The following is a 19675-nucleotide window of genomic DNA, read 5'->3' as shown; positions in this document are numbered from 1 at the left end:
ATTCAGAGAACTGACTTCTCACATTGGCTTAATTTTTCAGCCATGGCGCTCAACCCCTGCCCAGAACCCAATCATCCTTGGGATGCACTAAAACAGTCCCAGTTCTAATCCCAATCCCAACCCACAAGACCCTCAATGAACTTTGGACCAGCATCCTGGTCCTAGACACCACATGTCACCCTCAGGAGTCCATACCCCAATAAGTCAGAGCAGTTTTGGCAGGTAAAGGTTAAGCTACACAATAATAGACAGGTGCAACTTGGGCTAAGCCCATGCCTTCCTATTCACTGGCAGCCACTGACACCACAATAACTTCCTGCAGAAGCTCCAATAAAAGATTCTTGTTAGAATTGTTCATCTCTGAAGTGTGATATGTGCTTTCTTAATTTACAGTGAAGAGAAACACATTGTCAGGCAAGCATCTGTCACTCCAGCTTACACACACACACGCACACACACACACACACACACACACACACACACACACCCCCGCATCCATGGCATCACAGTGGCCATATCCTTCACTGAGCCGAGTCTTTGATGAGGCAGCCGATGCTTTGAAGCCTGGCACTGCCATCAGGGGCTTTTAAAGATGCGAAGAGAAACTGGGCTTTTCTCTTCGCATCTTTCTCTTACACTCCACAAACAACTAACATATCGCCAACTGAACTGCAGATCCACACTAGGCCACTGTGATCTTCCTCATTTCGTCTTGCCATCTCTCATCGCAGTCATACCCCCCCCCCCTTCCCCCCCACCCGCTCCCCTTTCAACTGAGGCAATGCCTCCCTCATCTTTTAGACTTTATCCTCACCACACCATAGCACCGCATTCCTTCATTCTCAGCAACTATTGGGTTTTTCTCACAGATTGTCTCATCTCTTTAGGAGAACAAGCAACAGGTATATTATTGTATTATTGTTTTATTACATCTTGGATGAAGGGTGAACTCTTTAAAACAGGAGATGGATTCAAAGACAGTCCTGTTCTGTGGGGTCTTGTTTAAGCACTTTGAGTGGTCAGTAAGACTAGTGTTTGTCACCATTGATTTAATGAAGAAATATTTTTGAAATACTCCAACAATTATTAGATTTATGTTGCTGTAAAATCTTTTAGAAATATTCATTGGGTCCGGACGATAAATCCTAATGAAACTGGTGACAGTAGGATTTTTTTTTTCTCCTATTACTCCAATAATAAAATAATATAAAAAATAGGGGCAAGTGCCAGGGCCTTCGTACTTCAGGAACAATGTTGTAATGTCACTTCAAACATGTTTCATTTGCATGAATTTAATGTGTACATTAATTGTGTGTGTTGCAAGTTAATTAAATGTGAGAATAAAATTCTAGGTTGCATTTTGTATTAGCATTTTGCGTGCTCAGTGTAGTAAAATGTGACCTAACCAAACTCCCCCCTGCATCTTAATTTTTCAGTAAAAATGACCAAAACAATCAGTCACAGATGGAAATGTAAAATGTGCAGTTTACCATAAAATATCCTAATTTAGGGCCAAAAGACTTTCACAGAAAACGTATTCCAATGTGCAGATTTCTTGAACCGTCATGTTCTCAGTGGGATAAACCATTTTTCATGGCAGTCTGGTTTGCTCTCCAGCACCTTCCTAAAACTTATTTTTAATGCAATACCAGTACAGCACATTCGTACTGAAGGAGTATAATGAATATTACAGCCTCTGCATTATTCTGTTGGGGCTGAAATGTTTTACATTCTGTTGCAGCCTGCAAGTTTCTCACAGGATATAAGAAAGTATGTGTGAAAACTTTAATCCGTCTCCCACACAGTGTTGCAATGTCTCCACCATTTGCATGTCGCTGACAGGCAGTCCCAGACAGTTTTCCCTCTTACACTTTAACAAGATCTCTTAGATTTCTTGCAGTTTCTCTGGGAGTATTGTCTGTCGATGCCCACACAGGAAGGTACCTGTTAGCTCTTGTGTCTAGCTGAGTGGGCCAGTAGGTGCCTGTTGTCCTCCTACACCAGGCCTGTTGAGACTGTTATGGTCCTTATGAGAATTGGATCTGACGCCATCGGCCCCATCTCCTTCCTGTTCCTCTTCCATAGTAACAGTGACGGAAAGGTTCTGGCACCATGCAAATTGTAGGTTGAATTATTGATGGGGCGCTGGGTCTACCTGCTCCATTGCTACAGGGAGGACTGATCATATATGACATCCGTCAATATGTAAACAGGTATAATAGTGTTGCTGTGTGACAAAAAAAGAAAAAGCGGTTTAATTTTTCCTGTGTGCCACAAATGGTTAGTGTGCCAACATTATCTCTCAAGGTGCTAAGACAATGATTCAAAGTGATCTGCCATCGGCTAGCTTGGAGTTGGCTCCACAAATCGAACATGTTGAGTCTCCTTGTATTTATTTATTTTTAAACGGTAAAACATGAGTAGGATTAAGTCTTCCCTCTGGCTGTTCTTTTTTTTTTTTTTTTTTTTTTCCCCATTTCATGCAGGAATCGTGTTGCAATGACACAAAATAATCAGCTTAAGATGAAAAAATATACCGTTTGAGTTCCCAAATCAAAACCGAAGTATACACTGCCACTCGGTGGCTATCCTGTAATATGGAAAGAACATGTTACAGTTGAAACAATTCCGTAATGACCACTTCTGTATTTGCAACCAGCAACCACATCGTCTTCAATAATTGCATCACCAAGCAGGGAGAAAGAACAGCAACTGTGCCTGCTGTGTTATACAGAGGCAGCAGTCAGCACACTGATATGATTTGTATAAGCTTAGTTTAGTGGGTCAAAAGGAGGGGCAGAAAGTCTGTGGGCGGCTCGTGTGCTTGAGCGAGGAACGTTTAAGCTGATGAGCGTTGCTTAACAATATAGCTGTAATGTGGACTAATTTAGAGCTGCTCCCTTCCAGGGAGGCTTGATTGAGCAGCCGCCACTTGTTTGTTTTCCAATTTGGGCTTTGGTGGGTACTTCCATTTTACCACTGCATTTGTTTTCGGAGAAGTCCTCATGTCTAATTTATTGGATCTGTTTTAGCGTGTTCGCCTACTCGCTCTCAGGCGATGGTATGCTGCATAAATTATGCAGAGTGCTTTTCGTTTCCGACATGAGGGGTGAGTGGCTGATGTGAGACTGCGTGCTGCGAGTTAGCAGACTGTGCTCAAGACACACCGTGTCACACTGCCAGCTTTGCAGATTGAGATGTTGAAAAGTGTGTGTGGGGTACAAAAATGGAATTGGAATTTGCAGTGAAATCACTGGCATGGATAAAGTTTAGGTTTTTGAAATTATACTCTCATTGGCAATAGTAAAGATTTGCAGAGGAGCAAAAGAACACTTTTGCAGGCTTTCTGCTGTCCTGCCCATATTAACCTTGACTATTCATTAAGAATGTTACACACCGGCGTTGCTAAATATAGCTTACCATCTGTAGCTCAATATTCAAAGCAGGGGTAAATCTTGGTCAAAGGCAACAATGTTGATGTAGTGAGATTTAGACTTGTTGAAGCGTAGTTAAGTGATGGTACTGTGAGCTGTGGACTCGTCTGCTTTTCAGTCAGCTCGCACCAGCAGCTTGTGAAATGAAGAACGAAATCAATGTGCATCAAAGGGTCTTCTCCTGTCAGTCTTGTCAGATCCAGTTGAAAGGGTATATGTAGCACAGAAGACTATCGAAGCTGAGACTTGTAATATTCCTTTCAATCAGTGATATCTGCAGCTAGTGGCTAAGATACCTGTATGGTATCTGTTTTATTTGGAATATTCCTGTGTGCCCCCATCAGGCTCATTAAGATAAAGGGAAAAGAAAAGGATCCAACTAATGACCAGTGCCGCTGGGAGATAAATTAAAACAAGGTGCAGCCGCTTGACTTTGCGTTCCAGTCGCCTCACACTGAGCAAATGAGTATCTGGCTGTGGTCTCAGCAGAATTAAGCCACAGCTATCTTTCAGCCTACAGCATACCTGAACCATGTTTTAATATGTGTGTGTGTGTGTGTGTGTGTGTGTGTGTGTGTGTGTGTGTGTGTGTGTGTGTGTGTGTGTGTGTGTGTGTGTGTGTGTGTGTGTGTATAATTTTTTTTTTATTATTATTCTTTTTCAACTCCAACTGGAGGAAGACCATTTTCCAAAACAAGATAATTACTCCATCTCACACAGCTAACACACCCCCACAGGAGCAGAGTTCAAGTTATGATGAAAAATGTAAACATGTTTTCTAACAATTTCCATTTGCTCGTTTGCAGGTGAGAGTCTTGTTTGTGTGTGTTTATATATATATATATATATATATATATATATATATATATATATATATATATATATATATAATTTTTTTTCCTTTAGGCCTTTTATGATTTATGTCGGTGGTCAAAGTGGATTTTGTTTCCACTACAAAAGTAGTGGCATAATATATCAATTAAACATCATTTAAGCTCTAAAATGGAACCAAACATTTCCTAATTTCAGACTCAACTTAAAGTCCTGACTTTGTCTTTTAAGGATTTTTCAAACTAGGATCATATTCTACTCCTCAAACTGTATGCTGAGTAGCTGTACACACAAAAAACAGTGACATGATTCATTGTAGGATGCACAGGTTACATCCTACAAGAGAAAATTAATAATGGTATGCTAACAGTAAGTGGTTCTGATGAAGTGAAAAGATCCCCGGTTAGATCCCTGGAGGAGACACAGGTCCCCTGGGGGTTGCATCAGGAACGGTATCCAGTGTAAAAATCTGCCAAATCGAACATGTGGAGCTCACTGCTGTGGCAATCACTTGTGAATAAGGGAGCAACCAAAGGATTTTTTTTAATACTAACTAAACCTTGAAACAAAATCTGTATTTGTTTCAAGTTTCATAAGCAAAACATGACAATTAGTCAACTGACAGAAAATTCACTTTTTTAAGTTTTTATTATTGATTAGTTGTTTGTGGCTTTCAAACAGAAAACCCAACTTCTAAAGAAATGATGCTTTTCTTTAATGTTGTCACCCTCTTAAAATAATGGCACTTTCTATGTGTGTGTGTGGGGGGATTTTTTAAACAATTTTATTTAATCATTAATCATATTTTCAATGTTTGGTTCAGGTTTTTTTTTTTTTTGGTCTTTTCTGAAAAATCTAAAAAAAAAAAAAGACTTAGGCCATTACTTTAAGAAGGTGACAACATATCACTGATCTGAATACATGAAGTTATTCTACAATGCTCAAGATGTCACCTTAGTTTCAAAAACTGCAGCTGACATCTCTTCATTGTCATTATATAGAATGAGTAAAACATAATTAGCAGATAAATCAGCAATGGAAGCAACCGTTGAGTACACCCTGCTGTACAGTGATGTGATGAAGCATACGAACTGCCTACACACAGTGACTTCACAAACAGGATTTTGCTGTTTTCTTCTTGACTCATCAGCTTGTAGTTGATGTCATTACAAGGTTTCCGCTTCCTGTTAATTACACACCGGTAGAGACAGTTAATTTTTAAGCGTGCTTTTTTTGTGTGTGTGGCCAGAACTAAAAATTCTGTCCTAATTAGTAACTCTATTCAAGGATCTTCTTATAACTGGAATGCCATCTAACAAGATCACCATGCACATAAGTTGTGAGTGGCTGCGCTGTAATTTTAGCTATATTTAGAAGTGAAATAATGACTAAAAAAGTTAAAAGCAAGAAAACGTCTCTCCTTGGGTGCTTCATCTTGCTGAACCGTACAGGAGATAGATGTGTGCCTCACCTGTAATTTTTCTGAAAAGTTTCTATAAAAAGTTGCTGAATTTTGCAACAAAGTCCCAGTATAATATATACGCCTTCTACTCGCTTTATAGATTTTTTTTTTGACCAGCAGCTGTCCTCTGTAAGTCAGAACAAAAGGAAAAGACAGTGAGAAAATTACTGCAGACTTGCACAATAGCGAGCTGTGAGGGATGCAGAGGAGATTATTCTGAAGATCTGTACTCATAAGCTGCCAAAAAGTTAATTGTATATCTGTGGTGTAAATAAAATGTCTTTTTTTTTTTTTTTTTTTTTTTTTTTTAAAGCCAGACAACATCAGATTAACTCTTTCTTTTTTTTTAAAGAGGAAACTAGTTGCATGAAAATAACTGTGTCTGTGTTGGACTTGTATCAAAACAGGATTTTGCATGCACTCTGCATACGCTTTGGTCTCACATATAGAGGATAGAATTAAAAAAAAAAAAAAAACACACCAACCAGTCCTCTGGCTGAAATTTGCTTTTAAATTGCTGGTGGGTTTTTATGACACCGCTGCATACCACCCGTTTCTCATCTTCAGCAGATCAGGATTTCAGTTTGCTTAGCCTCCTACACCTCTTTAGTGTGAGTAAAGAGGAGGTGATGACAGGTGTGAAAGAGAACGAGGCTTTGTTTTCACATTAAAAAATTCACATTTTTACTTCAGTATCAGTGACACAGAGAGTGAAGGATTCAAGCAGCCGATGATGTTCTTTGCTGGCTGTTAAAACACATCAGCAAGCCATCGTAGTCATTTTATTGCCACATTATATTTTCACCATACGCGTCACCTGTCTAATCACGTATGATGCTGTGTCCTAAATGAGAAGAAAAAAAGGAAAAGCTGCCTATGTTGCCAAGAAGAGTCAAAAAGTGTATGAATAAGAGACTTTGCTAATAAGAGCTTGATTTCTGTTATTCTTTAATGCATTAATGCTCAAATGTTTGCTAACCCTGTTTGCTTTAGTACTGAAAGTGTGATTAATTTAAATTTAAAACATGCTGTAACTACTGTCAGTCAACGCTACTTTTCACAATGCCAAGCATAGTTCAGGCAGGCTACGAAGTTAAGCCCATCCACAACTCCTGTGAATCAGCTGATCTCAGTCATCGGCTGATGACTCAGCTGATACCCTACAAATCCAGTTTGGATAATCTAATATAGGCTGCATTATTTAAACTGCTTTGGCCTGCCCACAGTTGCTGTGCATCTGCAGGCTGCTTTGCAGCCCACTTTTGCCCCAGCTCCTCTTGCTGTATCTGACTCACTCATCATCATACCAGTCACAGATGATCGACTGGTGCTCTCACTACCTCCAGTTTTCCGCATATACAAATGAAACAGCAGGGAGGTCCCAGAAAAGAGCCATTCAACCAAATATAAATTACTGTAGATGGAAACAGTCTTTTGACAATAGTGGTCCTGACTGAACTCTCCTGATTGTGGTTATATGTTTTTAATGTTTTCTAGTAGTACTGTTAAAGGATTGAACAGAACTGAAATATTTGTTTGAAATTTGGGTGCATGGAAGCGTGCATAGACCTATTTTTTTTTCATGCTCCATGTTCCCTGAGGTGAGGACTCAGAGTTTTTAGTGGTAAACAGAAGTGGCAGACCAAGAAAAGTTTCTCTCCGCTGGGCTCTGATGATGTTTGTTTTGGAATAGATGACTCCATGCTTGATGTGTGTCTTCAGCAGTTAAGAGCTGATAGAAAAGCCATTTGTGTCCAGCCTCCTATCTGCCAACTGACAGAGAATTTCAACTGAAAGAGAAGAAAGCAACCTGTCGGCTGTCACATTCGATCAGTGTTGCTCTTTGCCTTGTTCCACCATTATTCCATCCTTTTCAGCCTTGGAAGCAGGGAGTGTTAAATATTAAAAAAAGAAAGAAAGAAATGTGAATCCAGCCAATCTTGGAATTTGATAACCTCACTTTAGCAAGTGGACAAGAAGGAAGAGCAAACACACCAAGTGCAATTACAGTAGCACTTCAGGATGCGAGCTCATGCAGAAGGAGGCTCTGAGTGTGGCACAAGAGAGCAGCGGCATGTCACCATAGACAGATTTATGATCACGGCCTTTAATTTAGATTGTGTGCTGTGCACTGAGCAGATGCCAGCCAAAGGGGCTTTACTATAATTAATCAAGTAATTTATAAACAAGCAAACAATAATAAATGAATGCAATATAATCAACAGCCCCAGCTTCATGTCTGTCTGTTACTTAATGTAGTAGAGGGAGTTCATTTAAATGTGATTGATGCATCTTTCTGTTGTGATGCTTAAAATGATGCAAGTGTAGCACGTAAATGAGAACAAGGTTGGATTTGTGCTGGTTTGGGATAAGTGTGTGTGTGTGTGTGTGTGTGTTTGTGCCTTTGGGCTTCTGGTTTGTTCGCACAGCACTGGTGGTAGAAAGGGCCGATGAAGAGAGATGAGACCAGGCGGAGGGTCATTAGTGCGCTCTTTGATAAAATGGAGAACCAGGGGACTCAAGAGGGAGTGTGGCAAACACACAAACGTGCACTCACATACATCAAGGCTGAGGCTGTTCTAGCCAGAATTAACAAGTGACTGTGTAATGCTACCACGGTCCAACGAAATCTTTAGACAGACACACATTCTGAAACTAAAACAGTATCTGAAACCATTAATAAAACTTTTTAAAAACTTTTCTTTCTATAAATATTAGAGCCTGACCCAGATAGGATCTTTAAAATCAATATTTGGTGATTTAAAAGTCTGATATGTTGTGTTTGTGGCATTTCACATGCATGTTGCCAACAGGGAACCTGCAGGGTGCACTCTGGTGGACAAACTGTGCATCAACATCAACACTTATAACATAGTTGAAGGGTGTTTCTTGCATCTTGTCCTTAATTTAATTTTCATTTATCAACTGTTTTATTTGTTAGTCCTTGTATTATTCTCTGATGCACTTTTTTGCATTTTTGGCTCGCTTTTGATATATTTTAATAAATACATACATACATTTAATACATACTGCATGGATATGTGCAGTATCTTATAAAGGCAGGCTCACCTGTACAACCCGCTCCACGTAGTTTAAATTTAAGATCTAAATAAATATAATTTTGGATGGCTGTTTTCTGTCATTAATGATCATGTTTGCAGCAGAGACTCCATTTGGTCCCAATGGCAAGGTGACACTGACAGACAGCTCCACTGTCAATGACAGATGACAGTCGTGGATCTTATCGGATACCGGCCGTTCGGCATCTGTCTGTCGTCCATCAACTTTTTGCTAAATTTGCTACTTCTCGGTCATTTATATTCTGAAACTTGGCACAGATACTGTTTGGATAAGGGTCTTCAAAATAGGGGATTCAGATTTTTGACTTTATTTTTTAATTAATTTTTGAAAATTTCCAGAATTACTGTACATTGATGTTTACCTTTAATCCCTGCTGCTCCCTGTTTCTTGGCTAACTCTTTTGAAACTTGGTGTGAGTATTCAGTGTGCAAAGCTCTACAAAATGCTTTAGACACCTTTTTTATTTTCAAAAATTTTGAAGATAAACAGTACCTTCATGTATAACTTCAGTGACTTCTTCCTTATTTGTTGGCTGAATCTTTTGAAACTTGCTACAAGTATTCATTGGACAAATCTATACAAAATGCTGCAGATGAATTTCAGATTTTTGACTTTGTTTATTAATAATCAAAATTTTCAATAAATACTATAGATTGATATTTAACTTCAATTGCTACACCTTCTTTATTTTGTTGGGCAATTCTTCTGAAACTTGGTGTGAGTGTTCATTAAGCAAAGGTCCACAGCATGTTCGACAGATTTTCACTTTGACTTTTTTTTTTTTTTTTTTTTAAATACAAATTTTCGAAATTTTAACCCTTTAATGCCAAATGTATCAATATTTTGTTCATGAGTTTTGGATTTTCTACATTTCGACTTCTACATCATGTGTTGAATTTCTTTTCCCCCCAAAATTGCACAGTACATTGTTAAGCAAAAATTTGCAAAGATGTAGAAAGTATGATACAAATTAAGACTTATGGGCCCACTTGGGGCATAGTACGAGATGAATTTTTTTCTCCTCATCTACCCCTTCGTGTGTTCGCTAGTGTTTCATCTTTTGTAACGGCAGCACCTCTCAGTGATGGCAGCAAGGCCGCAGACACTTATCTCCCTATGTTTGTCTGGTTTGTTTGTCTTTTCTTGGATGGGTGTTCTGTTAACTATAATTTCCCCATTGTGGGGCCAATAAAGTATCATTCATTCATTATATATGCAAATTAATATTTTATTTCTGTTTCATTTATCAGAAGGATCAATAATTCTGGTAATTATTTCATGGTTCAGGGTTGTTGATTTTTTTTTTTTTTAATTAATTTTTTTTTAACCATGGAATCACATTGTATCGTCTTATTTTTACTTTGAACTAGCACAGCCTATTTCTTCCTAGTTATTTTCCCCTGTGTTTCCAGGAATCACTTTAATGGTGGTTTTGTTAAGTGCTATACAATTAAACTTTATCATCAAATTGTATTATTCTATTTTCAGTTAGTTTATTTTTTTATTTATTTTTTTGGAGCCAAATCTTCTCTGCCAAAGCCAAGGAGCTTATTCTGCTATTTGTTTGATTTGGTGTTGTGTTAGCATGTGGAATAACTGGGGCCTCCTCCTCAACCCAAAAATGCATTTTCATTGCAAATGTGGCACCATTTAAGGGGAAATATACAGGATTTCCAACAGTATAAGATTTATTGCCAAGAAGCATTGTTACGACAAAGAAAAGTTGTTTTTGAGCGGAGAACATACAGGCCAGTTTTAAATATTTAATCAAACTCTGAAATTCTCTTTAAAACAACTGCATACTTTAAGCAAGGCTCTGCAAAGATCTCTTGTATGATAATAATCTTGGTAAAGACAAGTGGTCTGTAGTTACTGGCTGCAATTTCTTTCCTCGTCTTCGATTTTTCTGCTGAGTCACTGCTCTCCGGCTCTGCTGCACTCACAAACACTCTCTTTCTGGCTGTGCTTTGTCCTCCACTACACCGTTTTCCCTCCATATAACACGTCTGTCTCTTCTCAGTCACTTTCTCTTCTCTCCAGTCTCTGAGGTTTTCAGTCTTTTATGAATCTCACCTTTGCTCCGTCACCCTTTTGTCTCCTAAGACATCTCTTTCTTTGTCGAGATTTCAGTGTCTTACTCTTTTGTCTTCCTTTCCTTTCCCCCCAAACACTATTCCCTCTGGTTAATGGTGGAGAATGAATGAAGATTTGGTGAAAGATAGTTCAGCTCATACAATGATACTGCCTTGGTTTAAGAGTATTGCCAGTGCAGGTGTGGAGAGAGTGCAGTTTTAAATGGACCTCTGTAGAGTACATTGCTACGAGTGCTTTTAATATTGCTGTAGTTGGGTTATTTATTTCAAAAGGGAAAAAAATGAAGGGAAATGTTGATTTTTGATTCTCAGTCTGTCACCTAAGTTTTCAAGCTTGGTTGAAATGAGAGGCAAAGTGTTTATATAGTGTTTATATACATAGTGTATATTTATATATTACCTATTTATAAGTAAACTATAAAAAGAAGGAATGATGAAACTAATTCCTAATCACTGGATGACAGTCAGTCATGTGGAAAAGAAAGTTTATGTAGGGCTCTAAGTAGTCCTGTGAAAAAGTACCCTCTATGACACGTGTTGATCCACCTTTAGCAAAAATATCTTAATCATTTACTGCATGACTTTATCAGTTTTGGAGGAATTTTAGCCCAGGTTCCTGCACCAGTATTTCATTCAGGTTGAGATCTGGACTTTGACTGGGCCTTTTCAACACCTTGATTATTTTCTTTTCAGCCATTATGCTGTAAAGGTGTTTGTGTGCTTGGGATCATTGTCCTTTAGCATGACCCAGTTGCCAAGCTGTCCAAAGCTTGTTAGACGGATGGCTTCACATTTGACTCTAGAATACTTTGGTTTACAGAGTTCATGGTTGAATCAATGACTGCAAGGAACGCAGGTCCTGTGGCTGTGAAACAAACCCAAATCATCACTCTTCCGCCACCGTGCTCGACAGCATAATGTATTTGCGTGGGTATGCTGTTTTGGTTTTTGGAGTTTCTCTGAGCAATGCACGGTCTGATCTTGGGTATCATCACAATACCTACTGTAAATGCTCCAGACCAGCAAACTGCCAAAATTTCTGTTTTTATAGAGGTGGTCACACTTGCTGATTATCTGTTAATCAAGTGCATTTGATTAGTGGTACCTGGGTGCTACTTAGCCTCTTAATTCCCGTGGAAGAAGTAAGGATGTACTTAGATGTACTTACATGACTGTATGCACATTTTTTTTTTGTCAGTTAATATTCACCAAGTTGTATTGCCTTGTGTTTTCTCTTCAGTTATTCAAGAATAAAGCAGTGGAGCTGGGAGAGAAGCTACTGCCTGCCTTCAACACACCAACAGGAATACCCCGAGGAGTCATCAATCTCGGAAGGTGAGTCTCAGCACAAGCCTTTGCATCCAGCTTCTCTGATAAAAGACGATTCAAAGCTATCAGATTTTTCTGGCATTTAAGACTGCACAAAACTTTGTTCTTAACTACAGCCCAAGTTCAACATGCACGTTGCCTTTAAGCAAACTAAATGCTGTTTGAATGTGAGGATCACATTAGGGTTTAATATTTTTCCCGAAAATGACATGAATCAAATCCCGGGAAATGGCTCGTCATTTCCCGGGAATCCCGGGAAAAAGTTTATTTATTTTTTTATTTTAATTAGGCCTTCTGTAGCCTGTGTCGGCCTTAACCTATTGTGATATTGTAGAGGTAGCTTTCCAGCTATGTCCTGTTATGCCCAGTAGGGGGTAACGTCGGCTTGATTAACGCAATAAAACCTACATCTGGACATTCGAGTGCTCGAGCTATGCGGTGTTGTGTCGTTCCTCAACACTCCCTTAACAAATATAATTCGAATATTCCTCCATTGTACATGGAATTATACCAAGATATTTTACAACTGCTGGTGCAAAACAATACGGTTCATCTCCACAGCATTGATAAAGGCTCAGCCACGCTGTCGTGGCGACATCTGTTGCGCTATATCTCCACCAGTGGAACGCTGTAATAGTCATTGAAAAGTTAACTACTGTACTACACTATAATATGACATAACACAGGGCCTTGAGTAATGCACTACGACTTGGTCATTGCCATTCTGGCAACAGCAAATTTATAACACCGTGTCTGAGGGTTAAAGTAGGTTCGCTGTGAATCGTCTTTTGAAAAACTGGCCAATCCTTATAGCCTAAAAAATATACATTTTACTCAACTCCATTTTAAAAGCGAAATATGTTAAAGCAATCTATTTCATGATAATTTCTTCACACATTAGGCCCGTATCCTAATTCATGATTGTTAGTAAGCGGCTGCAAACGAGGAAAAGAAACACTCGAAGTTAAACAGATATTTCTTTATTGTTCAGGGCAGGCATATTTTATAGGCTATATACTGCAATATAACAATATATAATAATATAAAATTATATAATACAAAATACCTTAGGGTAAACACATTGCCTACGATTTCAACAAATTAAAGAGGAAAAAAGCACAACTGTGTAATACCTCTATTAAAACGCTTGAGATGAAGGCTGAAGCCTTAAACGGAGGCTGAACGTGCCTGAAATGAAGAGTAATGCTTTTCGCATTAAACGAACGCTTCTCTCAATATTTCCTTAAATTTAACATTCTGAAGCTTTCTTTTCTTTCTGAAAGTCAAATCGACGCGCGCGACTTGTTTCCCGGTTTCCCGTCTAACGTTTCCCGGGAAACGGGAAATGGTTCTGATCGCATTTCCCGGGAATCCCGGATCCCGGGATTAAACCCTAGATCACATCAATTAAGGAAAGAGAAATTATTAAAAAAAAAAAAAAAAGCTCAACAAGCAATCACACAGTCTGTGTTTACTGACAATGGATCAGCTTCAGGCTAAGCCATGCCAATGACATTTAGATAAGAATTAATCTGTGTTCGTTACCACTTTGGAAGATCACATGAATAATATTTGCATGTTTTTAAATGAGTAGTGTTAACTTTTCAATCTGTTCTAAACTAATGACGTTCTAATCTAAAATCTTTGTTGACACAATCTTGTTAATGCCACAGTCATGCAGCACAACTTTGAGCTATTTTCAGAGCAATTTCACTGTGGATTTTTACTACTGCTTATATGGATATGGGTTTGACCCTTTTTTAGGTAGGAGTGTGTGTGTGTGTGTGTGTGGGGTGGCTTTTATAGGGAGACTGAAATCAGAACTGGAAAGCTTACAAGAAAAAAATCGGGACAAACTGATGAACGATAACAGCAATGTGTTGGGTGACTGTGAGAGGCAAATTATCATTGCTGGCCTACATTCATGCAACGTGACTATTATCCTGTCATTGTTGTTCATACATCATATGAATAAGGTGTAAAGGGTCCATTATGATGTGAGACTAGATCAAAATTCTATGACCAAGTTTTTACTTTTAAACTCTTCTTCTCATCAACTAATCTTATTTTCTTATGAAATACTTCCTGGCGCCCCCGTCTTCCACCTGCTACCAATTAACCCACCAGCCAAGCTGGACAGCTGCTGGAAGATTTAATTACCTCACTCTACAGTTAATTCTTTCTACATCACTAACAGTGCCAGAGATACAGATGGGCAGGAGGAACCCTACTGCCCATAGTGTAGCACACACAAACAAACCCACATCATTTTAGAAGTAAACCTATGCAATGTGTAAGAGAACAGTCAGCACTGTGCACACAGGGGAGTTCAGTTCAGGGGAGTTTCCAGGAAGTCTCTCTTATGATTTAATTGTTTTTTTGCCTTTTACTAGTTTCTTCTTATGTTTTAATGGTATACTGTGTGTACTAGTGTGTTAGTGTGTCTCCATTATAACTGGCATCAAACTGTCTGACAAAATTGACAATTGACAGCTTATGTAGTCTTTCCACAAAAAAATCCACATATTTTCAAGTTCTTACTTTTATTTGTACAGATTCCTTCTCCGTCCATTGTGAAGGGAAACTAAACATTTCTGAACAGCACCACATGGTCATAGATCACCATCATTATAACAGGCGTCAGGGAGCTGTCTTTAAGCTTTATCTAATATTTTAAGGGCAGAAAATGAAGTGGAAAAAATAATCAGCTTATTAATTAAGAATAAAACTTCTAGTTTTTGTTTCTCAGAATTTTTTTTTTTTCATCTAAGCCTCATAATTGCGCTCGTGTAATATTTTAGTTTCCCCTTGTACAAATGAACAATATTCCAGCTACCGTAGCTGAAAACCCCTTCAACATGTTGAAGGTGGTCCTAACAGCACTTAACACCCAAGTAAAATACAGTAGATATACAGTGTTTTCTTTCATACACGAAATGTGTTTTTCCTGTTAAAATGACCAAGTTTACAACACTGAAATGAGTGTTTCAACCCCAATTTCTCAAGTACATTATGCATGACATGTGGAATTGATTTCCACTTTCTTCATTATTTTTTTTTTCACACCTGATTATATTTCTGACAGATGGTGGGGAAAGCGTGTGTTTATTAAAAAAAAGGTGAAAGGATTAATGACTATGTACCAGTGATGTTGCTTACCAGGCAGCAGCGATGCAGTGACTACCACCCGATGCTCTTCCCTCTCAAGATGAATGCACCAGTTGCTGCCCTGCACTTCGCCTAGACTGAGTCCGCTTGATGAAGGAATCAGATATGACTCGAACCAGAAGTATTAACGATGCAGCCCCTAAACCTTTAATAGCTGCATTTATCAGAGTGCCAGACTCTTTGATTCCCCTCTGCCCTCATTCGTCAGCCACTTCACACCATTTCTCTCCGCCTTCTTCTCACCTTCTCAACATTTCAGCTCAATTCATTATCCAGTATCACATATCCTCCAGCATCTCTAAGAAGATATGTAAAGTTATGTCTTATGGCCTAACTAATTAGATCACCACACAAAGCTTTGATCTGTTGACTGATCCTACCGACACAAAGTAAGCAAAGCCTATGCTGCTGTGTATAGTTTCTGAAACACTTTTCCAGGTTTATATTGATACATACAACTTGTCAGCATCTGTGAGTTTGACACTGATTATAATGAAACTTTAAACAAACATCAATCGCAGCAATCAACAATAAATTAAACTAATTGTAGATGGTGATGAAGGCTATTTTTACAGACTTTTGAAGAGTTTATTTTTAGCAGACAGATTAAATTTGCTGTGCCAGCCCACATCGGCTGCCAAGTCCATTTTATATATTTCAACTGGGAACATCAGGAAAGATGAAAACATGCACTCTTTAAGAGTATTTTAGTTATCTAAAAATCTGAACATCATGTGCTCATAGCAGTTTCTCTTTCTTAGGTCAGTGTCACAAGCTGTTTGCTATCATTTGCCATAGTTTACAAAAAGCACATAAATGTGTTGGCCTTATATTGGGAATACAGGATTTAACTGGCAAAAAGAAAGCTTATTCATCTCATAAATTGGAGTTACATAATCTGATAGCATTTTAATTGAATACTTTTTTGTTTATTGTCAGTTAAATTGCATTGTTCATTAATTTATTGACTGTTCGGTCGACAAAATGTCAGAATATGCTGAAAAATATCCGTCACAATTTTTCACAGCACAATATCTCAAAATACAGACTGCTTGTATTCAACATCAGTTAATTCCTGATCACATAAGGCAGACAAAAGACTAGCATCTTCATGTATCAAAAGCTGGACCTGGTAAACATTTAGCATTTGTGCTTAAAATGTAGGAAATTATGAATTTATAATTTCAACTTTGGTATTGATGAACGGTGTTGCTTTAATAGCAAAATGTTCAGTTAGATCAATACACTTTGGATGGAATGCACTGTAGAGAGTGCAGGAGATGGTTACTGATTTCCATCTGAAAAGGAAAGCAAAGTTTCATGATGCATTAAGCAGAGTCTGAATACAGAGATGTCTGTCTAGCACTGAGAGTACTTTGTTCAACTTTGTTCAGCTGCACTGTGCTGAGAATGTGATGTACCGTATAACATCTGAAGAATCCGGTCTAAAACTGAAAGTGTTTCCTGGAGTTCGGTTTAATACTGCTGCAACTGCAGTTTTTCATATGAAGCTGAAAATTAATATGCTTACTTGTTAAGCATGTTTTTGACTGTATGAATAAAACCAAAAGGATTAAGACACTGATAAAACCTATTACCTTCACAGCATGTCACCAGTGAACGTAATTAATCTGCATTTGCAGTTAGCTGCGTCCGTTTGAGCCGGGGTTTTGCACAAGCCTACAACAAACATATGAGCACGGTTAATATTTGTCTTACAGGCTCAACTGCATCTGCCTGATGCTACCATAAGATAAAGTAATATGCTTAAATTAATAAGGCTTTCCTAGTTTGAAAACAAACATACATGCTGTGTATAACAACAGGGAAACACAGACTATGGACACAGTGACAAATGAGCAGGAGGGCTTTGCCAGAGCATTAGATGATATATTCAAAACATAGTCAAATACCAGCATGTAATGAAACCTCGGTATTAAAAATTTCTGACAATTGCTGGAGCATCTAAGCCCTTTAAGTATCAGCTAAATCAAACACACTGAAACTGACAGGTGACAAAGGTCAGACAGGTGAAACTGACCCAGTCCAATTCAGAACAAACCTTTGTACCAGCACTACTGTGGCGCTATTTAAGCGTGTGAGTTATTGAGGAAGGTTGGGAGTTTGTTGTCACAATGTAGCTTCTTTTTCTGCAAGTTGGTTTTTGCTTTAGTTTGCTAAACTACTGCAACCCACTGACTATTTTTTCACCACTTTTTGGTGCGCTTTGCATATCTATCAGCTGACACACACTGGCAGTTGGCAGAAGAGAGAGACCCAGTCTTGTTATGTTTTATTATAATTTACGTGTGGAAATAACCCTAACTGGTCACGACAGTGAATCTCTGTCTTGCTGATACTTAGTCGACGTGTTTGAATGTCGTCCCTGCTGCAGTGGCACCAGTTGGAGCTGGGGTTGGGCTTCAGCCGGGAGCAGCATCCTGGCTGAGTTTGGGACTCTTCACCTCGAATTTGTGCATCTGACCGAGCTGTCCAGCAATCCAATCTACACGGAGAAGGTTCAGTATATGAATAAGCCTTCCATTTGTACTTTGCAGCACAATTTACAGCGCTGAACATGATGTTCTGATTTCTTATTACTACAGTTTCTCTGCAAAATGCCTTTTGGCCTTGAGGAAACTGCATAATACAAGTTCCCTTTGCCTGATGGCATATGCATTTGCAGGTGATGAACATCAGAAAGCTTCTGAACAAGATTGAGAAACCCCATGGCCTCTACCCAAACTTCCTCAGTCCAGTCAGTGGCAACTGGGTCCAACGTAAGTACTGTGGTTAGTTTTCAAATATTTTAAGATTATAGGTACTCAAAATACCTTAAAGTTGATATCAAACTGATATCACAGGTCCACTTGGGAAGGTCATTTTTTTTGGGTACACACAGTAATTGTGTGTACCCAATGTTGGTCAGGAGTACAAGAGTTTGAGGTCACTGAGTGTGATTTCATATTTTGTTCCTTTGCCATTTCTCTCCTTTTTTTCTTTAGCTTTCACATCACTGACAGACCTTGAATCTCCTCACATGTCAAAGCTCTTTCAGCTGATCGCCTGTGTCATCCACCTATTCACCCGCTTCCTTTCATTTGTATAGTCAGGCTCATGCAGTTACAATGGCTATATGAGTCCCATTGCTCTGGGTTATTAAAATGATAATGAATTCTATTACTTGAGGAAATTGGATCTTTCTGATTTACCTGAAAGAAACTTGGGGGGAAATCAGGTGATTAGACGTTGGTTTGATTGAAAAGGTGGCAATCTAAATCATTACAGAAGCTAATTGTTGTGGGCGAGGATGTAGGGAGGAAAACTGTGTATAAATATCAGCACAAAGGGGAAAAAAAAACATTTGGCATCACAGCTTTCTGTCATTTGTCAGTGTCAAGGACAATCACAGCAGCACTGTGATAACCTTGCAGAGAGTCAGCAAAGGCGTATGTGCATGCTATGAGTGGATTAATGAAGACTCATACTTGCCATTTATGTGATATCATATTCATCTTTTGAATTCAAATGTGAAATTATAGCAGGCAAGTGGAAAATCAACAGCCATTTGTTTTAGTTTCCACTGACAAGCTTGAAGTGTGTTACATAATTTAAACTTTGAAATAAAAGTTTTCAAATACTCACAGAAAGTCTGTGAGTTCCCAGTACACACAAACTATGAATTCACCAGAAAAGACAAGAGTACTAAAGTTATCTCAGCAGCAACTGTCGAGTTTTGGACAAGGCACCCACGTGATTGTGAGTTTACTGTGCTAATTGTAAATTCATTTTTTCAAACATTATACAAGAGGGAATAAATTTGAATAACTTTTGATGGTTAAATAATTAAATAGTTTAAGTTTTGCTAGAATCAGCACATGCAAGAGACTGTGAGCTTTGTACTTATTGTTGTTAGCAGCATAGTATTTATATGTAAACCAATCCAAGTGTGCCTCCGTTCATCCAGAGGCCAGTCCTACTTGTTGCATCTATAAAAGTCCATAAGAAAGCAACCCTACTGCTCACTTGATCTATGACCTTGATGAGTTCTTCATGAGTTTATGGTCTCAATCACTAAAACCCATCTTATATAAAACAGTATGGTGTGTACTTTGTAAACTATGGTATAATTTAGAGTCAGAAAGGTCAATAAGGCAAGGTAGGCTTTAGGGTTGACCTATCTTTTGACTGACAATCTGCTCTACCGTACGAGCATGCAATATTCCTCAGCACGTTGACCAAAATGTTCAGCTTTAGGCATCAAGATTAGAGTTTAT

General features: G+C 38.5%; 1 protein-coding gene across 3 annotated transcripts in view; it reads left to right on the top strand.

Moving 5' to 3' along the window:
- LOC115794462 (mannosyl-oligosaccharide 1,2-alpha-mannosidase IA) overlaps positions 1 to 19675 on the top strand; it is a 196257-nt gene that overhangs the window by 158047 nt on the left and 18535 nt on the right. For 2 of the 3 annotated variants that reach the window (XR_004021173.1, XM_030749989.1), the window contains exons 5-7: positions 12142 to 12236; positions 17791 to 17917; positions 18085 to 18178. Coding sequence is in view for 2 of the 3 variants with exons in the window: in XM_030749989.1 (XP_030605849.1) it covers positions 12142 to 12236; positions 17791 to 17917; positions 18085 to 18178 (316 nt within the window). In the remaining variant the exon portion in view is untranslated. The remainder of the gene's footprint in view (positions 1 to 12141; positions 12237 to 17790; positions 17918 to 18084; positions 18179 to 19675) is intronic. The other variant, XM_030749990.1, reaches the window with a different exon arrangement.

The sequence above is a fragment of the Archocentrus centrarchus genome, chromosome 16, assembly GCF_007364275.1.
Source record: "Archocentrus centrarchus isolate MPI-CPG fArcCen1 chromosome 16, fArcCen1, whole genome shotgun sequence".
Lineage (NCBI taxonomy): Eukaryota > Metazoa > Chordata > Actinopteri > Cichliformes > Cichlidae > Archocentrus > Archocentrus centrarchus.
The sequence above is the reverse complement of the archived record's forward strand: the minus strand, read 5'-3'. Positions and strand labels throughout refer to the sequence as shown.